At 32.7% G+C, this 18,152-nt stretch overlaps 2 protein-coding genes across 2 annotated transcripts in view; one reads left to right on the top strand and one right to left on the bottom strand.

The window, feature by feature from the left end:
- LOC102809590 (uncharacterized) overlaps positions 1-10,343 on the top strand; it is a 33,079-nt gene extending 22,736 nt beyond the window's left edge. The window contains exons 27-35 of the mRNA XM_085497440.1: positions 1,463-1,690; positions 1,969-2,071; positions 6,676-6,740; positions 7,105-7,145; positions 7,450-7,515; positions 7,876-8,033; positions 8,172-8,337; positions 8,570-8,695; positions 8,975-10,343. Of these exons, the coding sequence (XP_085353566.1) occupies positions 1,463-1,690; positions 1,969-2,071; positions 6,676-6,740; positions 7,105-7,145; positions 7,450-7,515; positions 7,876-8,033; positions 8,172-8,337; positions 8,570-8,695; positions 8,975-9,182 (1,161 nt within the window). The 3' untranslated portion in view covers positions 9,183-10,343. The remainder of the gene's footprint in view (positions 1-1,462; positions 1,691-1,968; positions 2,072-6,675; positions 6,741-7,104; positions 7,146-7,449; positions 7,516-7,875; positions 8,034-8,171; positions 8,338-8,569; positions 8,696-8,974) is intronic.
- LOC144344542 (COMM domain-containing protein 7-like) lies at positions 10,255-16,373 on the bottom strand. Its single transcript, XM_085497013.1, has 9 exons — positions 16,271-16,373; positions 15,775-15,828; positions 14,644-14,746; positions 14,334-14,390; positions 14,031-14,068; positions 11,531-11,621; positions 11,247-11,296; positions 10,875-10,923; positions 10,255-10,662 (listed from the first exon to the last, which is right to left on the bottom strand). Exons 1-9 carry the CDS (start codon positions 16,355-16,357, stop codon positions 10,580-10,582), a joined length of 612 nt encoding a protein of 203 aa, XP_085353139.1. The 5' UTR covers positions 16,358-16,373; the 3' UTR covers positions 10,255-10,579.
- Positions 16,374-18,152: the final 1,779 nt, after the last annotated feature.

Below are 18,152 nucleotides of genomic sequence, written 5' to 3'. Positions count from 1 at the left end.
TGATAAATTCCTATATCTTGGAAATCATATCAACTGTGTTAACTCCTATAATTACTTAGGTGTTACAATGCAGTCCAATGGGAAATTTACTGAAGCCAGACAAAACATGGCAGATAAAGCCAACAGAGCCTTATATGCAATGTTAAGACACATTCCACCTGAATGCAACTGTAAAACATTTATCTGTTCAGAACATGTATTCTTCCAGTACTCATTTATGGTTCAGAAATTTGGGGAATTGAAATTTTGGATGAAAACAAATGGGACAAAACTACAAGTGAAAAACTACATTTGAAATTCTGTAGAAAGATTCTAGGCCTAAATAAATTTGGTGCAAATTTAGCTTGTAGGGCAGAGTTGGGCTGTTTCCCATTACTAATAGACACCAAGAAAAACCTTATCAAGTATTGGTTACGTATACAAGGGCTTCCAGATAAATGTCTTACAAAACAAGCATATTACAAGTATGAACAAATGAAATTCAATTTACCATGGTGTTCATCAGTTCAGAATTTAGTTATTGACTCAAGAATTCAAACTAGTAAAACAGATTTGAATATAAAGAACATTGATAAGACTTTAAAAGAAAACTATATTACATTTTGGAAACAGAATGTCAATCAAGAAAACACAAAACTAAGAACATATGCAAAATTCAAAAACACTTATAATTTTGAGTCATACTTAAATTGTCTTCCGAAAAAACATCAAGTCTGCATGTCACGCTTCCGAACAAGTAACCATTGTTTGACTATTGAAAAAGGAAGGCACACACAGCCAAAAACTCCCATTGAAAAAAGAATTTGTAATTTGTGTTCCCAAAATAAAATAGAAGATGAAGTTCACTTCCTTTTAGAATGTGATCGGTACAAACATATTAGATATGAATTGCTCACAGAAATTACATTAACTAATGCAGGAGATAAATTGAGTAATTTTATATTTTTGATGAGCAACAAGGACTCCAAGGCAATTAAATGTATGGGGACCTATCTACTTAAAGCCATGGAGTACAGAAAACTTTAACGTATCTATTTATATTGTATTGTAATTGTGTTGTGTACGGATATATTTATTGCTTTTTACCAAAAGAAATATTGTAACTTCTAAGGATGCAATAAAATTTGATTATTATTATTATAGTATTATATGCTATTCTTTATTTTAAACCATTTTATCAAAAGTCTCAGCTATGTCGTTAATTTGTGGCATTGGATGCATCCAGATATTTAATTCTTTAAAAATAATAACTATTGTTTACAATGATAACATGGCTGATCCATTGTCAAAATAGATTGTACGTATTCTGCTGATGTTGATTTACCCTTTCATACATGTTTATTGTATCTATGCCACAGAGATTTATAAAATTGAACTGCTTGGAGGTTTTCTTTTATTCATAGAAGGTAGGATGTATTCAACTAACCCACATGTTGTTTATAACTGACAATTGGCATTGTAGGATCAGACAGGTCAAGTTGACAAGAAAGTATCGTTGACACAGCCATCGCAAGTTACCACATCCACAACAACACTCATGTTACAATCAAATGCTGAGCCAATGAGAAATGGTGCTAAACCCGGAAAAGTAATAAAGTCTACTATGAAGACGACATCAGCATTTGATGATTTTCCCATTAATAAACCAACTGTGTCTGTATCGCCCACAGCGAATATTGAAAATGCCCAGGTAAGTGTAACTTCTGGTGAAGGCATCCGTAGTATTGTTTGCTTTCAATCTATGTTCTCTGTTAAAACACCCAATATGCTTTTATATGTCAACAGGATTATCAAAAACAGATTTTGTTTGGGCCAATTTGTTTTTTATTCTATACTGATTCGCACTATCGTATGAAATGCCTTAGCGTTACATGAAACAAAATGGCCCAAACACAACCCTCTAAACTTACTGATTTTGATAATGCAGTACTGTAATATTATTTCTTTCTATTAACCATATCTGTACAGACTGGGGTTGAAATCAAAGGAAGTGAAGTCACCAATCTCAAAGAAACCCAAAGTGATAGTGGAATGAGATTTGTATCAGATTCAGTCATGAACATAGGGTCAGGTTAGTATTGTCATTGAAAAAAAAATTTAATTCATTGCTAATTTTAATTATAACATTGTTTGAGGTGTATTAATGTGTTTTCTGTGTGTTCATAATATTAACACTACTTAGGTGAAGGTAAGCAGTTATATGTGACAATGTAATAATTAATTTAACATTTGTTAAATTTTAATGATTTATTCCCCTCATGTGTTAATTGATATTACTAGTACCAATAATCTGTGTTGTTTTCATGCCTGTTGCTAAGAGTGTGTTTTCTATTTGCTGTTGGTCATCACAGTGAGAGCCTTACGCACATTGTGTGTTGTCTGTATAACTAAAACATCAAGTGAATACTTACTTTTTATTATTTAATTGTGATATTAAAACCTACACTAAGTATTAACCCTCAGCACTTAAAGATTGTCTTTGGGTCAATCATAGATGAAGATTGGTTGTAAGATATAATACAGATAATTAAGTTATCACATACTCGACCATATTGTGTTGTGTAGAACACAAACTCAAGAATAATATAAAAGTAGAATGTATAGTCATGATGATAGTGTTCTTGCATAAGCATTCAATGTCATCAAGTTCAGTGCATTTAATTTAATATTATATTGTCTCACAATACACATGTACTTGTCACAATGTACAAGGTGTGAAATTCCTGTCCTCTCATTGTTCAGTTATTTAATTATAATTATGGACAATATTTTTCTGAAAAAATTCTGGAATTAAAAACAAACGTTATAAACTTTATATATAATTTTTTTGCAAATTTGTTCATATTATTTGAATCCATGTAATAATAAGCCAGAATTTTGGCTCTGTAGTACATAGTAGTATAGTATAGTATAGTATATTTTATTTGACTCAAATTAATGAATTGGAAATACATTAACCATGGTCAATAATCATACATATATCAACAAATTTAAAACATTTTACCGAAAACACAGTTTATGGCCCTTTAAAAATAGAATCTCCAGTAATATATAATTTGGCTAATTAAATTCTAGATATTTTCAGCAAAATACTGCATTTATATTTTCTGTAGTAATTGATAAAAAAATTGATTTAATAAATTGAAGCACAACAGTGTTACTACGGTAATATAAAAACAAAGTCTTATCATTTGCACTTGCACAATAATTGATTCTTGAACACCAAAACTTGTAGGCACCGCACCAATGTACAAGCCTGCCACTAGGATGGCAATAGCTAGAAAATATAGCTCTAAACAAATGCATGAAGACAGCACAGGTGCAGATTTAAATGAAAATGACGAGGAACCGGAACTGATGAGGCTGCGTGAAAGACCACAGTCCAAGGGAGGACTAGTTCATACTTCAGGTACCAGACAATTACCTCGTGAGGGCTCAGTTAAACGGACAAGTGACAGCATCTCCACGAATCTTAGAGTGAGATCTTCATTTAAATCTGATAGTGCCATTCATAGACAAGGCAGTCAAGATACAAATGATGCTATCTATATCCCAACGGCCTCCATGGATGAGGAAGAAAAGTCGGCACTGTGCTCAGAAGATGTTCAAAAGATGAATATAGGTAAGTTCTGCGACTTAGCCAGGGTGATTAAAGATTCTATTATTATTGTATTTATCATATGGTAATTTTTCAGTTACACATATACACATACATACTATTGAAGTGGCTCATTCTGCAACTGTTGACATTTTAGTGTACCTACCACCACACATGAGGTTACATACTATTACAGTATCGAGTAATACAATTGCCATGCTCAAACCCTTTCAGTGCTTATACACTACATTCTGCATGACTATACTTATATAAAAGGCAATCCTGAAGAGATATAAATTAATAAACGCTGCTCGGACTGATAAATATGATATATAGTAGATAATATTTGGTAATCGTAGTCCTAAATTACTATTAAAAATAATCCTGAAGCGAGTTCTTTCCAGTGAAATTCTGTATCAAATTTCAGCGCAATGAAACTAATGACAATTCTACCACCAGAGGGCGGTATGTTTAATTCATTCAATGTTTGACAAAATCACATTTAAAACACAGGCATAAAAGATAAAACTATATGAAACAAAAATAGTTGCAGAAAGACTCCCTTATCAAGTTATTTTCTAGGCTGATTTACTTTATTCCAATTAATACTTATACATGTAATTAAATTTTATCTCACCCAATATATTGTGAATTTAATAAATTTAAGTCTGTATCTTATCTTCATTACTGTTACTGGGCATGGCTTGCCAGCATGACTAACACATGGTGGGCATGCATTTCTATAAATATTCTGCTGGGATTGAGATATTAATGTTAACATAATTGTAAAACTGCTATGTATATCGTTATTTAACTTCTGTTTTTCTTATAAATCATAGGATTCTTTTCTCTCTTGAGTAATTTATTTGTAAATGGTTCTGTAAGTCTGTATCTCATACTCATTGTAATTTATAGGAGATTCATGCCATAAACTATTTGTTTTGACAGTTTCAACAATTAATGATTGATAATCTAATGAAAGTGTTCAGAACAGTGGAGTTTTCATATAATACTCTGTGAACATCCTTTGACTTGATAATTACATGTACTTAGTACTTGTAGTACCTAGAATATGACAAACTCTTGAATCTTGAATTAAAATAGTTTGTCATGAATCTCTTTGAAGAATTCAGATTAATGCATGGAATACATTTATCTGATGATTTGTCTTGCATGTTTTATTGCACTTAACACCTGTATGTTAACATTTCATGGTTTGTTTTTGTATTTCATTAAAACTTGCAACTCAATTTATTTATTTATTAACACACAACATCCCTCGGAGGGGATGAAAAGGGTTACAAATCAGATATTAGTAAAAGAAAAATAACCACATAAAGAGTAAGGGAACAAAAAGGCATAAAAAAAAAAAAAAGATAATAAGTTGAATACAAGGAATGTATTACTGGCTTAGTTTATGTAGGTGCTGCTGTCTTGTATTAAAACAGTTTTTTAAATATTGCGCTAAAGGAATTGACATTTTCTCGTCACTTAGTAATGATATGAATTTATTTTCATTACTAAATTTGTCAAAATTTGGTATACGTTTATTAGCTACAATGTAAAGTTTTGATCTTATTTCATTGTAATGAGGACAATTTGTGACAAAATGTTGTTCATCTTCAACATGGTCATTGTCGCACATATTGCAGACTCTGTCTTTAAAATCCAATCCTGTATGCCGGCCTGTTTCAATTTTCAGACAGTGGTTGCCAAGTCTAAATTTTGTTAAGGATTTGCGAAGTTCACTGTTTTTCATAATTGTTAAGTAGTTTTCTTGTTCTATTTTGGTTTTAAAAAGTTTGTAGGTTCTTAGTTTATTTTTAGAATTTGATTTTTTCCTATTGTCATTATTTATTTCATTTTTCCACTCAGTTGTAAACTCTTCTTTTAATTTCTCATCAATTGTTTTTAATTTTGATAATGAGATAATATTTGTTTCATTTAAAAGATAAGAATGGTTAATATTATTTAATATCAGATCAAGTTTTTTAAACCATTTACTTTTAATAATTTTATTGACATAGTATGCTTCTTGAAGTAGATGACTGATGCATACGTCATTCATGCCATATGCAATCTCATTCATAGCCAATCATGCAATTAAACATCACTGCAAGGTTTAACTAATGTTTGATTTGCATTCATTTGTTTGTGTATATGGCGCCTCAATAGACCATTTTCCGTACACTGCGAGAATCACGCGTTATGCATGAAATCGAACGTAAAAACAGGACAAACAAAGGTCATAGCGTCGTAGTCGCGTCAAACATCGCGTGGGATTCGACAAACGCGAAAGTATTTTGGGGACATTTCCATGCTTAATAATGTGCTGTCCACATTTGATGATAGGCAATTTCGATTAAGTGAGGGTATTCGGAAGCAATATTCCTCTGTCGAAGATCGGCCGGTCAATGTAAGCTGCGAAATAAAGAAATTCTAGTTCAAAATCAAATCGTTCGATTTTTGCGGCAGACGTTCGACGCGCGTCTTTCATGCATCTCGCGAGATCTCGCAATTGTTCGGAAAATCACCTATTGCCAGTCAGCTTTTATACATTATTATACAAAAATATTCAAGACGGCAGCCCCCATATAGTGAATATTGAGAAATTATATTTGCATTTATTATATTACCACTTGTACGCCAGTTGACTGTAGTCATGCCATAGTATAAACCAACTTCAAACATATAGTCAAGCAGAATTATCATGAGAGCCAGAAACAAATGTTCAATTGTGTTATGTGTTTTGTCAGTGAAAACAAAACATTGTACCTATTTGTTTCATACCAGGTCCATGGAGGTAACACATCACACTGCATGTGCATGTAGTTTTAGATTGGGCTTCGATTATTAAAGAATCATTCTCATATGTACTGCTGTTTTTGTGATAAATTTGTATGATATTATTTGATGTCAATGATTTGACAATTTTATACATTAAATTTAATCTTATACATATCTTTGATAATTAAAGAATATTATTACTGGTACATATTTGTATTTGTATGCTGCCTACCATGGTCATTATTTGAACACAATCGTTGACATTCAGTGTTTGACAATATCATTTGTAGGTGAGAGACTACATGCAGGGAGACGCCCACACACTGCACATGTTACTTTCAAAGATAAACCTGAGGTAAGTCAATGTCAATACCTTGAATTACCGGTATGTCTTATGTTAGAAACACACATGTATTCATTCCAAGAAGGTACCAGTATATATTCATGTTATTAGCTGAGAATCTATGCGACATTCCACTCACTATACACAAGTCCACTAATGTACATACAATGCTAGGAAAATATTTCATTGTGGTCAGCTACTCACCCTACATGTAGATTAGATTAGTTAAAAAAAAATGTCATCAGTGTTCAATACTGCAGATTGTGTGATTATATATAACTGGTCAATGAACATCTTATCTTATTTCTCAAGATGATGAAATCCAAAGTTTGTTAAACTAGTACACTAAATTTGTTATTATTAAATCTCTATTCAGGATTTGGAAGATATTTCCAGAAAATATAGGAGTTGTCCAACGTAAGTTTCCTGTTTTTATTTGAATTTAGATGACATTCATAGTATCATCATTTTTGAATACCAGTGCTGATATTTTAAAGCTGAGGAGTTGTCATCACCTGCGCACACGCGGGAATTGAGTTCTAAGTGATATCAACACACACGCTAAAATGCAAAGGCTCATAGATAGATGCTTATTTATAAACAGCCATAACCAGTCGTCTGCTGCATGTGCAGGTGATAACTCTCCTGCTTTAATATTTGAAGGATTTTATCAATGACATTAACCAACAGCCTCAATATTGTGTTTTTATTTTATTATTAGAACTCCAAGTGATTTGAAGAAAGACAATGTATGGTTTGAAGATTACCAGGAAAAGCTTATTGAACGGTATGATATGATAGCATGTATTTGGTATTAAAGTTGAATTATCTGCTAAGAATATGCAATACATTGAGACATGACCTGAAATTGGTTACAGCATTCATAAAGTTATGTGTGTTGGAACTTGTCCCTCATTGGCTAATATGTTTGTTACATGGTACATACATGTACTACTTCATACATTCATAGCTACTAATATGTTCAATAATACAATTCTTCAAGTGATACCCACACATTTTCATCTCATTGGTAGTAGGCTGAGCACTGACATTCACTTTCCGAACTAAAACACTCATATTTCAATCTATCATATGTATGGTACCAACATTGGAAATTGATTCCATTACAAATTATTTTATTAAACAGACATCAGATATTAAAAGCTCAGAGAGAGAAACGAGTACAGAGTGCAATGGACAACAGAAGATTATTAGATCTGAGACAAAGAGAGCGTAGAAGAGCTTTATTGGGCCATCATGATTGTGCTGAATTTGGCTCCAGTACTGGTGCCATCTCTGATAAAGGTATTTGAATAATGGTAACATTACAATAAGGGTTACTGGTACATAGGTTGTTTATCAGTAGCTAGTTTTCAATATCAGTTTGAATCAAGTGGGTTTATCATCTAAAATGATTACTTAGTTAATTATGTTTATTTGAAGGTTTAGTTACCAGGTCAGATACATCATTACACATGATGAAAAGAGCTCAAAGTGCCAGATCATTCCGATCCATAAAAACATCCTCCTCAGTAAACCAACAAAGACCAAAGTCAGCATTTGGAAAGTTCAAAGAACAGGAGGATCTAGCATCAGAAAAACCATTCAGGTAAGATTACGTATTGACATAACACCAATCTTTTAATTCCTAATTCAGTCTTCCTCTGCATCTTTACATGATATGCCATCCTTTGTATCTCTAGGCAGTTCTTTTATTTGCATTCTGTCCTAAGACAAAATTGATTTTTCCTCCATGAATCTCACTTTCACCGACATCTGATGCGGACACTAAGTTTGTAATATTCTGTTAAAATAATACTCCATCTTATTTGTGTTGACAGAGTTCGAATGGGTAAGCAGTCAGTCAAAACTAAAGTCAATCCATCTGAAGTATTTGAGAATACAGGCAATAAGAAACCATTGTTAATCAAAAGACAACTCAGTAAATCTATTCCGGGAAAATGCAGGTAAGAATTCAAACTGTATTAGGTACTGTTGTCATTTGCATAAAATTGCTACATTGTAGTCATTTTACCTCAAGTAGTTCTGAGCACATTTCCAGCCCTGGATTCCATGCCTACTGTATTAGTTGGTAATATTTCTGAATACTTGATCTCCAGTGTGATATAGCTAAAGCTGTAAACAGTAATATTAGTCCAAATTTAATTCCAAGAGATCAGTCTTTATAATCTTAGTAGAGACCACACCCAATGTAAACCTGCATACATTGTACTGTTTTTTTTTAGACGCTATGTATTGATATCACATACTGCTGGCTTACCATTATATCCTAAACCAACTACATTAGAAGGACATTTATTACCAGGAAGATTTCCTAATGATATGAAAAGATGGCAAGAGTTTGAAGAAGTTGTAAAAAAACATAATGGTGGCCCTGATTCAACGGTGATGTTTAGTGGTGTAGATGATTTCATGAACTCTTCATGGAAATAGAACTTGTACAGGATACAAGTATATGTATGGTGTACAGTGCCCTCTAGATATAAAATAAGGCACTCTATTCGAAAAATTAATATGAAATAAGGCAACATATTATTTTTTCATTGTTAGAGTATTATTGGTGAAGAGCCAAATGCATAAAACTGTTGAATAATTGTGACACATTGTGAAACATCACAATTTACATCAAAAGTGTAGTACATTTTATAGTAATAATAATTCTGTATTTCAAGAACAAGCTCATCTACCATATTTGCTCCATTAGAAGTGCATCTCCAATAATGGCATATATAAACCAGAAATTGCACATGTTATATATGGAATAATTAAAATAAAACATATTTTTCCCATAAAAACACACTTGTAATGTACAAAAGCATTTTGGTACATTATTCATTATTCAGTAAATCGTTAACCGGTACACTAATTTATAGCCCTACAACCAGCTTTAGCATAGTAAAGATTTGAATACTTTTATAAATCTAGATTGCAATATACAAACCTGGGATGTAAAGATACCATTGTTTTTAGTGCAATGGCTTTTCGACATTACTGTATCTTGTAAATATGTGTTATATAGAAATTATTAATATTTAAGATGTAATATTATAGTGCTTCCATTTAAACAGACTAAATTATATATAAATATGGTTAAAATAACCATTTAATTGCACTTTATTAATTTATCTTTTCTTCTATTCTGTTTTCATTTCAAAACCTACAAGGTTGATACTGGAATGGTCAGTTTTATTATCAGTAACCTATATTTTCATTTCTGTATAAAGTATGATATATGATAAAACATTGTACATGTACATCTTCCTTATATACCTGATGATTTAATATTTTTGATTTAATTAACAAGCTTCCAAAAATGATTCTATTCAGTGAGTGTATAAAACTTACTAAACCCAACTGAATCATTTCATATTGTATTTTAGCACATTGAAGTTGAAAAGGTTATTATCCAGAGTATTTTACATATAGTAATATAGCTTTGAACCATGTGAAGGGGCCAACAAAAATTTTCTACTGAAATTACATAGACATATAGACTCCATGTGTATTTATTGTACATTTTGTTTATACTAAAAGCATAAAATTTGAATTGTACAGTGTATATTTCAAAAAAATAAATACATACAAACACTTTGACTTTAATATCATTTGTTGTATACATCAAAAACACTACCGTTAAAATGGGGTGGTAAAAAACACATCTTGAAAACTCCCCTGGAGAAGGGTATTCATAAACTTTTTGGTAATACATGATGATATCCACCACTAGAGCATCTTGTATAGGGTAGGATAATTATTTAATTTGATAAAGAAAATCTTGTTGACAGAAGTTAAGATTATAGTTTGGATAATATAAAGTCTCGACATTATGGCTATCCTTGACTAAAATACTCCAAACTGGATTTAGCTTTTTCCATCTCATGAAGAAATGAATAAAATTGTGGCAGTGTCAATTCTGAAAAGCAAATATACACTTAATTTAATAAAAATATAGTAGTATTGTGTACGAGTCCTCAATACAGATTTAGTAAAACAATAACTGTTATGCTCAGTTGTGATCTACCCATCATGGCATCTTCAACTAACACATTGTCCCTATACAAAACTTGCAGGTAAGTAAGTTGGATTTAATTTGTAAAAGCATTCACTTTAGGAAAGCTCACTTACCCATATAAACATTTTCTGTCCTATTTCCTTTATTAACAACAAGTTTCAACTGAAAAAGAAATATGAAAAATTTATCAGGTATTATTCCAAATACCGGGCAATCGATTTGGACAAGAGCTCAAGGTATTTGGAACTACTGATACATATAACAGATTTCTTTGACTTTATTGTTTTTATGCTGTTTATTTATATAAAACAATGGTCACTACTTTTCACACAAATAATGGGTTAAGCATCCATCAAAATCGTGCCATTTACAACATTGGTCTTATTCACCACCCACCTGTACTCAGAAATGTGATATGGGATTAGAGGAATGTGGGATGGAATTGTTTTAAACTGGTATTAATATATCATGGCCTGGATACTGACCTGAAGGAATGTGTTACCAACTTTGTTAATTTCACTATTGGCTGCCGTCACTAAAGAATGGAAAATACAAATGTATTTAAAACAAGCCACTATTTACACTGGTAACAATCCACATATACAAAATATGTAGTGCAACTAAAAGTAAATTTATATGGCCATAAATGGCGACAAGTGTTTCATTTCAAGAAGAGGGCTCCAGAAAAAATGGAGATGAACACTAGCTTGCATGTACATTGTTGCTTGTTACAACCGAATGTAATATTGTAGACAATGGTATTTGTTACCTCCAAACTTCCATTCCATATCAACTAATTGATTAATCATTAAACTTTGGCCGAGTGCTGTTCTTGATAATGACACCAAATTTGCTTTCCACTGAAAATGAAACATGGTCAGCACATTTTTATCAAATCATTACTTGTCATGTGACATTCAAAGTGTATTGGAATTGAACGCAAGTTGCATGTAATGTAAACCACATTTCTCATTACCATATAAAGCATGCATGGTGAATGGTGATGGATTTGTGCCAAGACAGATTCTAATTTTTTGTGTGTAATTTGTTAAAGCAGGTAAATCTTGCCAGACTTCCCCAATAGGCTGATCACACACATTTGTTATAATAAATAAGTGTAGTGCTGTCTGCACTGAATGTTACCATTTCTAATAGTGTTATTTATATGGGTTCTTCTGTCTGAGGGACGAAATACACATGTAATTCTAATACAGTACAGTATGATTGTTGACACTGGCCAACAAAGCCAATTTTTATATCCAAAGTTCATTCTTGCTTTGCTATGTATGTTATCCATTAGGTGCATAAACGCATTACATCATATATTATTCAAACGTACCATTCAAGTTATACTCATTTCAGATTACCCAGGGATGTTTTTATGCCAACTAGGCAACAGTTTCGGACATCATTGTTGTCTCTCCTTTTAAGTGTGAATTGCAGGTGTTGAGATACCATATTGCATGTTTGTGACTACATGACAGGTCTGTGTGACTATTTCACCAGGCCCGGTTGAACACAAGCAACTGTCGTTCTTAACCAACTTTCCACAAAAGTCGCATCCAATGATAGATATCAACCAGTGAGTATGTGCACACCCTTATTGTTGCTCAACCCAGGTAGGATTACTGACTACAAATTTTATGCATTACCCACTGCACTACTGATTGACTGAATGTTGCTAACTGAATTGTTTATAAATGTAGATTCAAAATTCAAGCAAGCGATTATGATTCACTATTTGATCACTCTTGTGTACCGTCCTCTATGCACAAGGCTGACTGGACGACACCAAGGTCATTTTGAAATTATATTCACACACACCTGCAATGTCAAAATCATAGTTGCACATTTAAGGTTTTCAACTGCCATTTTGAATTTCTAAATGCTAGTTAAATATTTATAATTTAAACATAAACAACATCAGTGTGTAATCCATAATGAGAGCAGTGGACAAATGTACAGTGGAAAAACAATGATTTCTTGTGATTATGGATTGTTAATTTATTAAAGCTAAATTTCAGACAAAATACTTAACAGAACAGAAAAACTATTAAAGGTAGCATGCTACTAAGGTACAGTTACAGATAAAGTTGGAAGCAAAATATGAGAGAAATAAAAATTATGGTTTTTAATCATAGCATTGAATTAGAATTTCATTTTTCAAATCATGGGAATATAATTATTTGTTTGCAATTTTAAAACATTCAACACTGTGACTAATGACTTAGTAGTATTCTCCTTAGAAATACAAACTGCCAATCAGCCTTGCTCTGAGGAAGTATCATGGTAAGTCACTTTTAACCTAAATATAATGTATAGAAGAGAAGATATGAGGAAAGATTCTACTAATGTTTCTTGATGATCACTACATTTTCACTCTGATATCATTCCTAGAACTTTATTTGGGTCTTGGGAATACTATGTGAAATATATGATAGACAGAATTTGTGTGAATATCAGATAACTCCTCTGCAGTAATCCAGAACAGAAATAAATTATTTGAATTCATGTGTACTGGAACACTATGAACAAATTCAGCAACTGAGATACGAACACATAATCAAATTTGACAATTTATGACATATTTCCTGCAATTTGCGCATATTTAGACCATCAAATATTCTATATAATAGTCTCCTGACCCCGATACAGCTATAGTAATTATCTCAGAGTGCAACTTTAAGAGCACTAATCCAACTGAATTTCGGGAGAGTTGGATAAATTGTATTTTTTTTTAGTATGAGAAGGAATCCAGGTCAGATTGAACTATTTCTATTGTTTGGAATGTGTTTAGTCAAATAAAGTACATGTTTGAAAGTCCCTGGTATACTAGTTTGAAAAAAACATACGAATGTGTTGATTTTGTCCACAAATGTTATACACTCTTTAAGAAATGCCATGTGAATGTTCAAAGTTCTGTGACTAACATGGAAATGATATAGATCAATGGTGAATAGCTGCATAAAACCATTTCACACAATGATCATTAGTTAGCATTGTCTTCTATGGGAAATTACTCAGTGATAATAAGAGTTCCTATATCCTGAAATGCTTCTGAAACATTACAGAACATAACTTTTGTTACAACATTTAGTCGTCCCATCAATATATGTCTTTGAGAGTTTTGCTATATTCAAAATAACAAGCTACACAACCAGCCAAAGTTGTCATACAAACAATATTGCTTACGCCCATCTGTCATTTTTACATCACGGAAACAATTTACCACTAGAGGGCGCTACTTACACAAACTGTCAAATACTAACCTCGTTTGTCAGGTGAGAAGCCTTCTCTTCTGATAGACCTACAAAGTAGTGACAATATAAGAGCAATTACATGTTAATGGAAAGCCAAAATCTTATAGTCACTTAAATTCATAGTTCATAGTTTCTTAGTCGATCTGGTTAAATTGCTCATATTATCTGAATGTGGTTGAATCTTGTTTGTAAGATGCATTGCGAGTAATTTTCTCAGTGATCAAATTTGAAACAGATTGTATTGTTTGTGTAATGTCTTCTACATTTGGGCACTGTTAATTTTCTTGAAATGGCATGAAACAACATACTCACCTAAATTCACTAAGTCTTCTTGTAGCTGAGCTGGTGTCATGTTTCTTTTTATCGCACCTAAGAGTGAAAAAATGCCACTCAATTTAAATATGCAAAATAGGATAAATTAATTATTGACCATCCTCCTGTCTTAGTGACTGGCAAGTGGCCTGTAACTTTTATCACATCATGATAATTAAAAACAAATTCTATTTATAAATTGTTGGCAAAACTTGATAACAGGTGAAAGATCTTGATGATTTCATGAGTAAATCTGCAGCAAACTCATGACCAACAGTATTATATTTTATCATGATGCAAGTAGACTTACTAAATGGGATATTGAGAAGACTCTTCATAACATTCCGCAGTGCTGAAGCACTCACGCCATGTTCTTCTGCAAAGTCATCCAATTGACTGAGTAACCTTTCAGACTGAAAATATGAACATTATATTTTAATAATACTGGAATCTACATCATGAGCGAAAACCATAAACAGTTTAAACCCCTCTGGCTGGACTAAATATATGACAATTTAAATGTCAACAAAGGCTTGAATTTAAAGATCCCCAGTTACACATTTTATTAAAATCAGTTATAAATAAGTGTCACAGTCAGTTTATACACACTTATCACACAGTGTATACATCACATGGGAGCAATGTAGACTGTTGCTTTAGACTGTTGATCAATAAAGTTTTAATTTTGTGATATGTGCATATTCCCACCACAGTAGTGTGAGGTAAGCTAGGTTTATACAAGCATAAACTAGATTTTAAGGAAGTGCATTTTATATTTCTGAATTGCTATATTTATTTGCTAGATTTACTTTCATTTTGAGAATATGAAATATTTCCTTGAATTTACAAATCAATGTTTTCAGGAATCTGTTTTAATTATACTCGAGTATGGTCATTACAGGAACCCTTCAAAGTGAATGCAAAAAACGGTCTATCTTCAATGTATTGATATAGGACTAAACTAATAACACACAAATACATGCAAGATATAAAATTATTGGTGACTTATTTTTAGAAAATGTTGTTCTCAACAATGCCTTTTGTTATACACAGTTTCAAAAACAAGTCATATGAAAGAACTGTTGGTTACTTTTTTCATCGTAGAGTCCTGCGTTTATATCAATAAAAACAAGATTTTTTGTTTCAAAAACTATGTTGGTGACAACAGTATTTATGTTAATATGTGCACAAAAATAAAAGACTTCCTTAACTCCCCCACTCCTAACCTTAACCTTACCTTTAACCCTAACTCTAACACCACAGCTTGCAATATAATTATATATACACCCCTGAAGACATACATACTGTATATGCAATATATATGCAAGGTTAGGATTACAGTTAGGGGCGAGGGGTCTTAAGAAAGTCTTACCAAATGTTTCCATGTTTTTGTTAAACCTTATGGTTTACTGTAACTTTTGAACAATGTCCACAATCTTACCTTGTTTGGTTCTTTCAGGAAAGCCAAAACTATGCTTACTAACTGTTTAAATTGCTATAAGAAGAATAACAAAATGTACAATAAATTTCACAAATCATAATTTATCAAGATTAAATATTAGACAAATAACGGAGATGGCATGTATTCAATTTTCAATATTTCAAAAGTTTAGACAAATTGGAAATACTGGAAGTCGTCAAGTACAAGGGGCGGGTAAGGCCAGGGGTGGGACCAAAAATCTGCTCCATAACTGTCACTTTTACCGCCATGTCAAATTAACATGTACCAAGAAGCTTGTTTCAAATCTAAGGTTCCAATAAATTCACAACTCCGAGACCGAGGCCATGGGGGCTCCGTCGGTCGTTTGCGGCTCGTTCCAGGTTTGCACCCCTGCTAACGAGCTTGACCCGTTTCTTAGGTCATTAGGACTAAACGTGAGCATATGTAGCGATGAAATGTAAATCTTGCTGATCTATGACACGCAACAATCACTTACGTCATCGTTGAACTTGTTTAACGTTTGAATGTCTGAAAATAAAGATTCGGGAGGCGTTTCAGCAGAGAAGTGAAAAGTGGTCGCCATACTGACTGGTGCATTGTGGGTTACCCGATGACGTCACGCAATGGGATTCCCCCTGCGGGGCTTCCCTCTGTCACAGCATTGTAGTACTGTCTCCCACCACAATTAGACTATCCGCAGATATTATCATGCAACATCATACACACACACTGAAAGCTGTACAATGTACATGTACAAAGCTGAACTGAGCCGCTAGTCATTTCTCAATAACTGCACTACATGTAAAACATTTAGGGGTCGAACATTTGAAATCCTGCCTGGATGGAAGAGTGTGACTCACTTGTGCATTTTTTCGTCCCGTACATTTTTATCTGTACATTTAATTTGTTTCTTGAATGTGTTGACGTAATTTCCCTGCTACACTTTGCATGCACTTTTTTCTTTCTGTGCCAGCTTGTAAGTTTTTGTTTAAACGAATCTTCCGGCCACCCCCCGTGATTTAAAATGATCGACCCCTTAGGATATAATGGCATTTCCATGGATAATGGTAGAAAACTAATGAAAACCGCTTTCAGAAGTGCGTTTTATTCGGACTAGTGCCGTCAAATATACAGTCGTGATATGTCTTAAGGTAGTTTTCTGTTAGCGGTAAACCACATCAACAACCTATATAATTTAAACCCAAAAACGCAATTATCAGCTGAAGAGCTGAGATAACACAAAAAATAGTGCACCAGGATAGGAGCATAAATGAATGGAAACAGACTTATCCCCCAGTTCTGTCATTTATAATGGCCTTTGTAACGATGACAATGGAGAGGATTTTCTGCATTTAAGTGATACAATGTGTGACGTTTTTCATTTCTTTTCAACATTTTGTATCGCCTGGTCTATACTGAAAGCTAATTGACCGAACCACAGTCCTTCTGTAGCCGAACAAACTAGACTTAGTCATTTTCTGTCTGATTGAATGGTGCGCGAGCACGGAATAGAGGGAGGCACCCGATTTCCAATCGTCATTTTTGGATTTGAACTCGGAAAACTGAAAGAATATTTAACTGTCTGAAAGTTGAATACGACAAACTATTGTTCCTGGGGTTATATACATGTATTTATAAGAATTAACAACTCTGTTTTAACCTAACATAATATATTACTACTATAACGCAATCGAGTAATTGGTGTATCCATAATACATAATAATAATAGTGCATAATAACATAACTGTTATTTTATGGGGTGAGATTAGTGACAAAAAGCCAGAATTTTTTCAATATTTAAATATTGGTCAATGTGCATATCACATTTTTCATTATTATGTCGTTCTGTATATTTATATGTTTTTATTTCATTATCACAATAATATATTATCATTCTCATGAACATAACACACATTCCATGACTGGGTTAATCTAGGTCGCATATTTCGAGGGATTTGTACTTAACTTTATATGGCATTCTTCCACAGAAAATACAGTGAACATGTTGTACAATAATTGAAAGCATTTTATTTATTTAAACAAACATTTCTCAAGAATTATGTCTCAATGATATTACAGTATTGTCATGTAACTCTTCCAACTGACACAACGTATAGTAGAGGATCAGGATGGATGTCACCAAGTCATTTGATGTAAACAATAAATATAATACATATACAACACAGTCTAAAGTATATATTTAAATGTATGATATTTTTAATAGTAATTGCAAATGTTATAATTATATTTGGGAACTTGAATAGCAAATTCGAATATATCGTTTCCATGTATTATCTGCACCAGCGCAGTGTGCACTCTTCGTCTTAGTCTAATTATTCATATTAACCACGGGAAAGCATGCATTGAATTAATCATTC

This window comes from Saccoglossus kowalevskii, chromosome 3 (assembly GCF_978046115.1).
Source record: "Saccoglossus kowalevskii chromosome 3, keSacKowa6.1, whole genome shotgun sequence".
NCBI classification, from domain to species: Eukaryota; Metazoa; Hemichordata; class Enteropneusta; family Harrimaniidae; genus Saccoglossus; species Saccoglossus kowalevskii.
This window is presented reverse-complemented; position numbering and strand designations above follow the sequence as displayed.

Excerpts from the sequence above, each read along its gene's own strand:
- LOC144344542 (XM_085497013.1), bottom strand. The coding sequence starts at position 16,357 with ATGGCGACCACTTTTCACTTCTCTGCTGAAACGCCTCCCGAATCTTTA. Across the intron at positions 11,297-11,530 it reads TATGGAATGGAAGTTTGGAG|TGACGGCAGCCAATAGTGAA; the intron begins GTAACAAATACC and ends TCCATTCTTTAG. Across the intron at positions 10,924-11,246 it reads TTGGTAACACATTCCTTCAG|TTGAAACTTGTTGTTAATAA; the intron begins GTCAGTATCCAG and ends TTTCTTTTTCAG.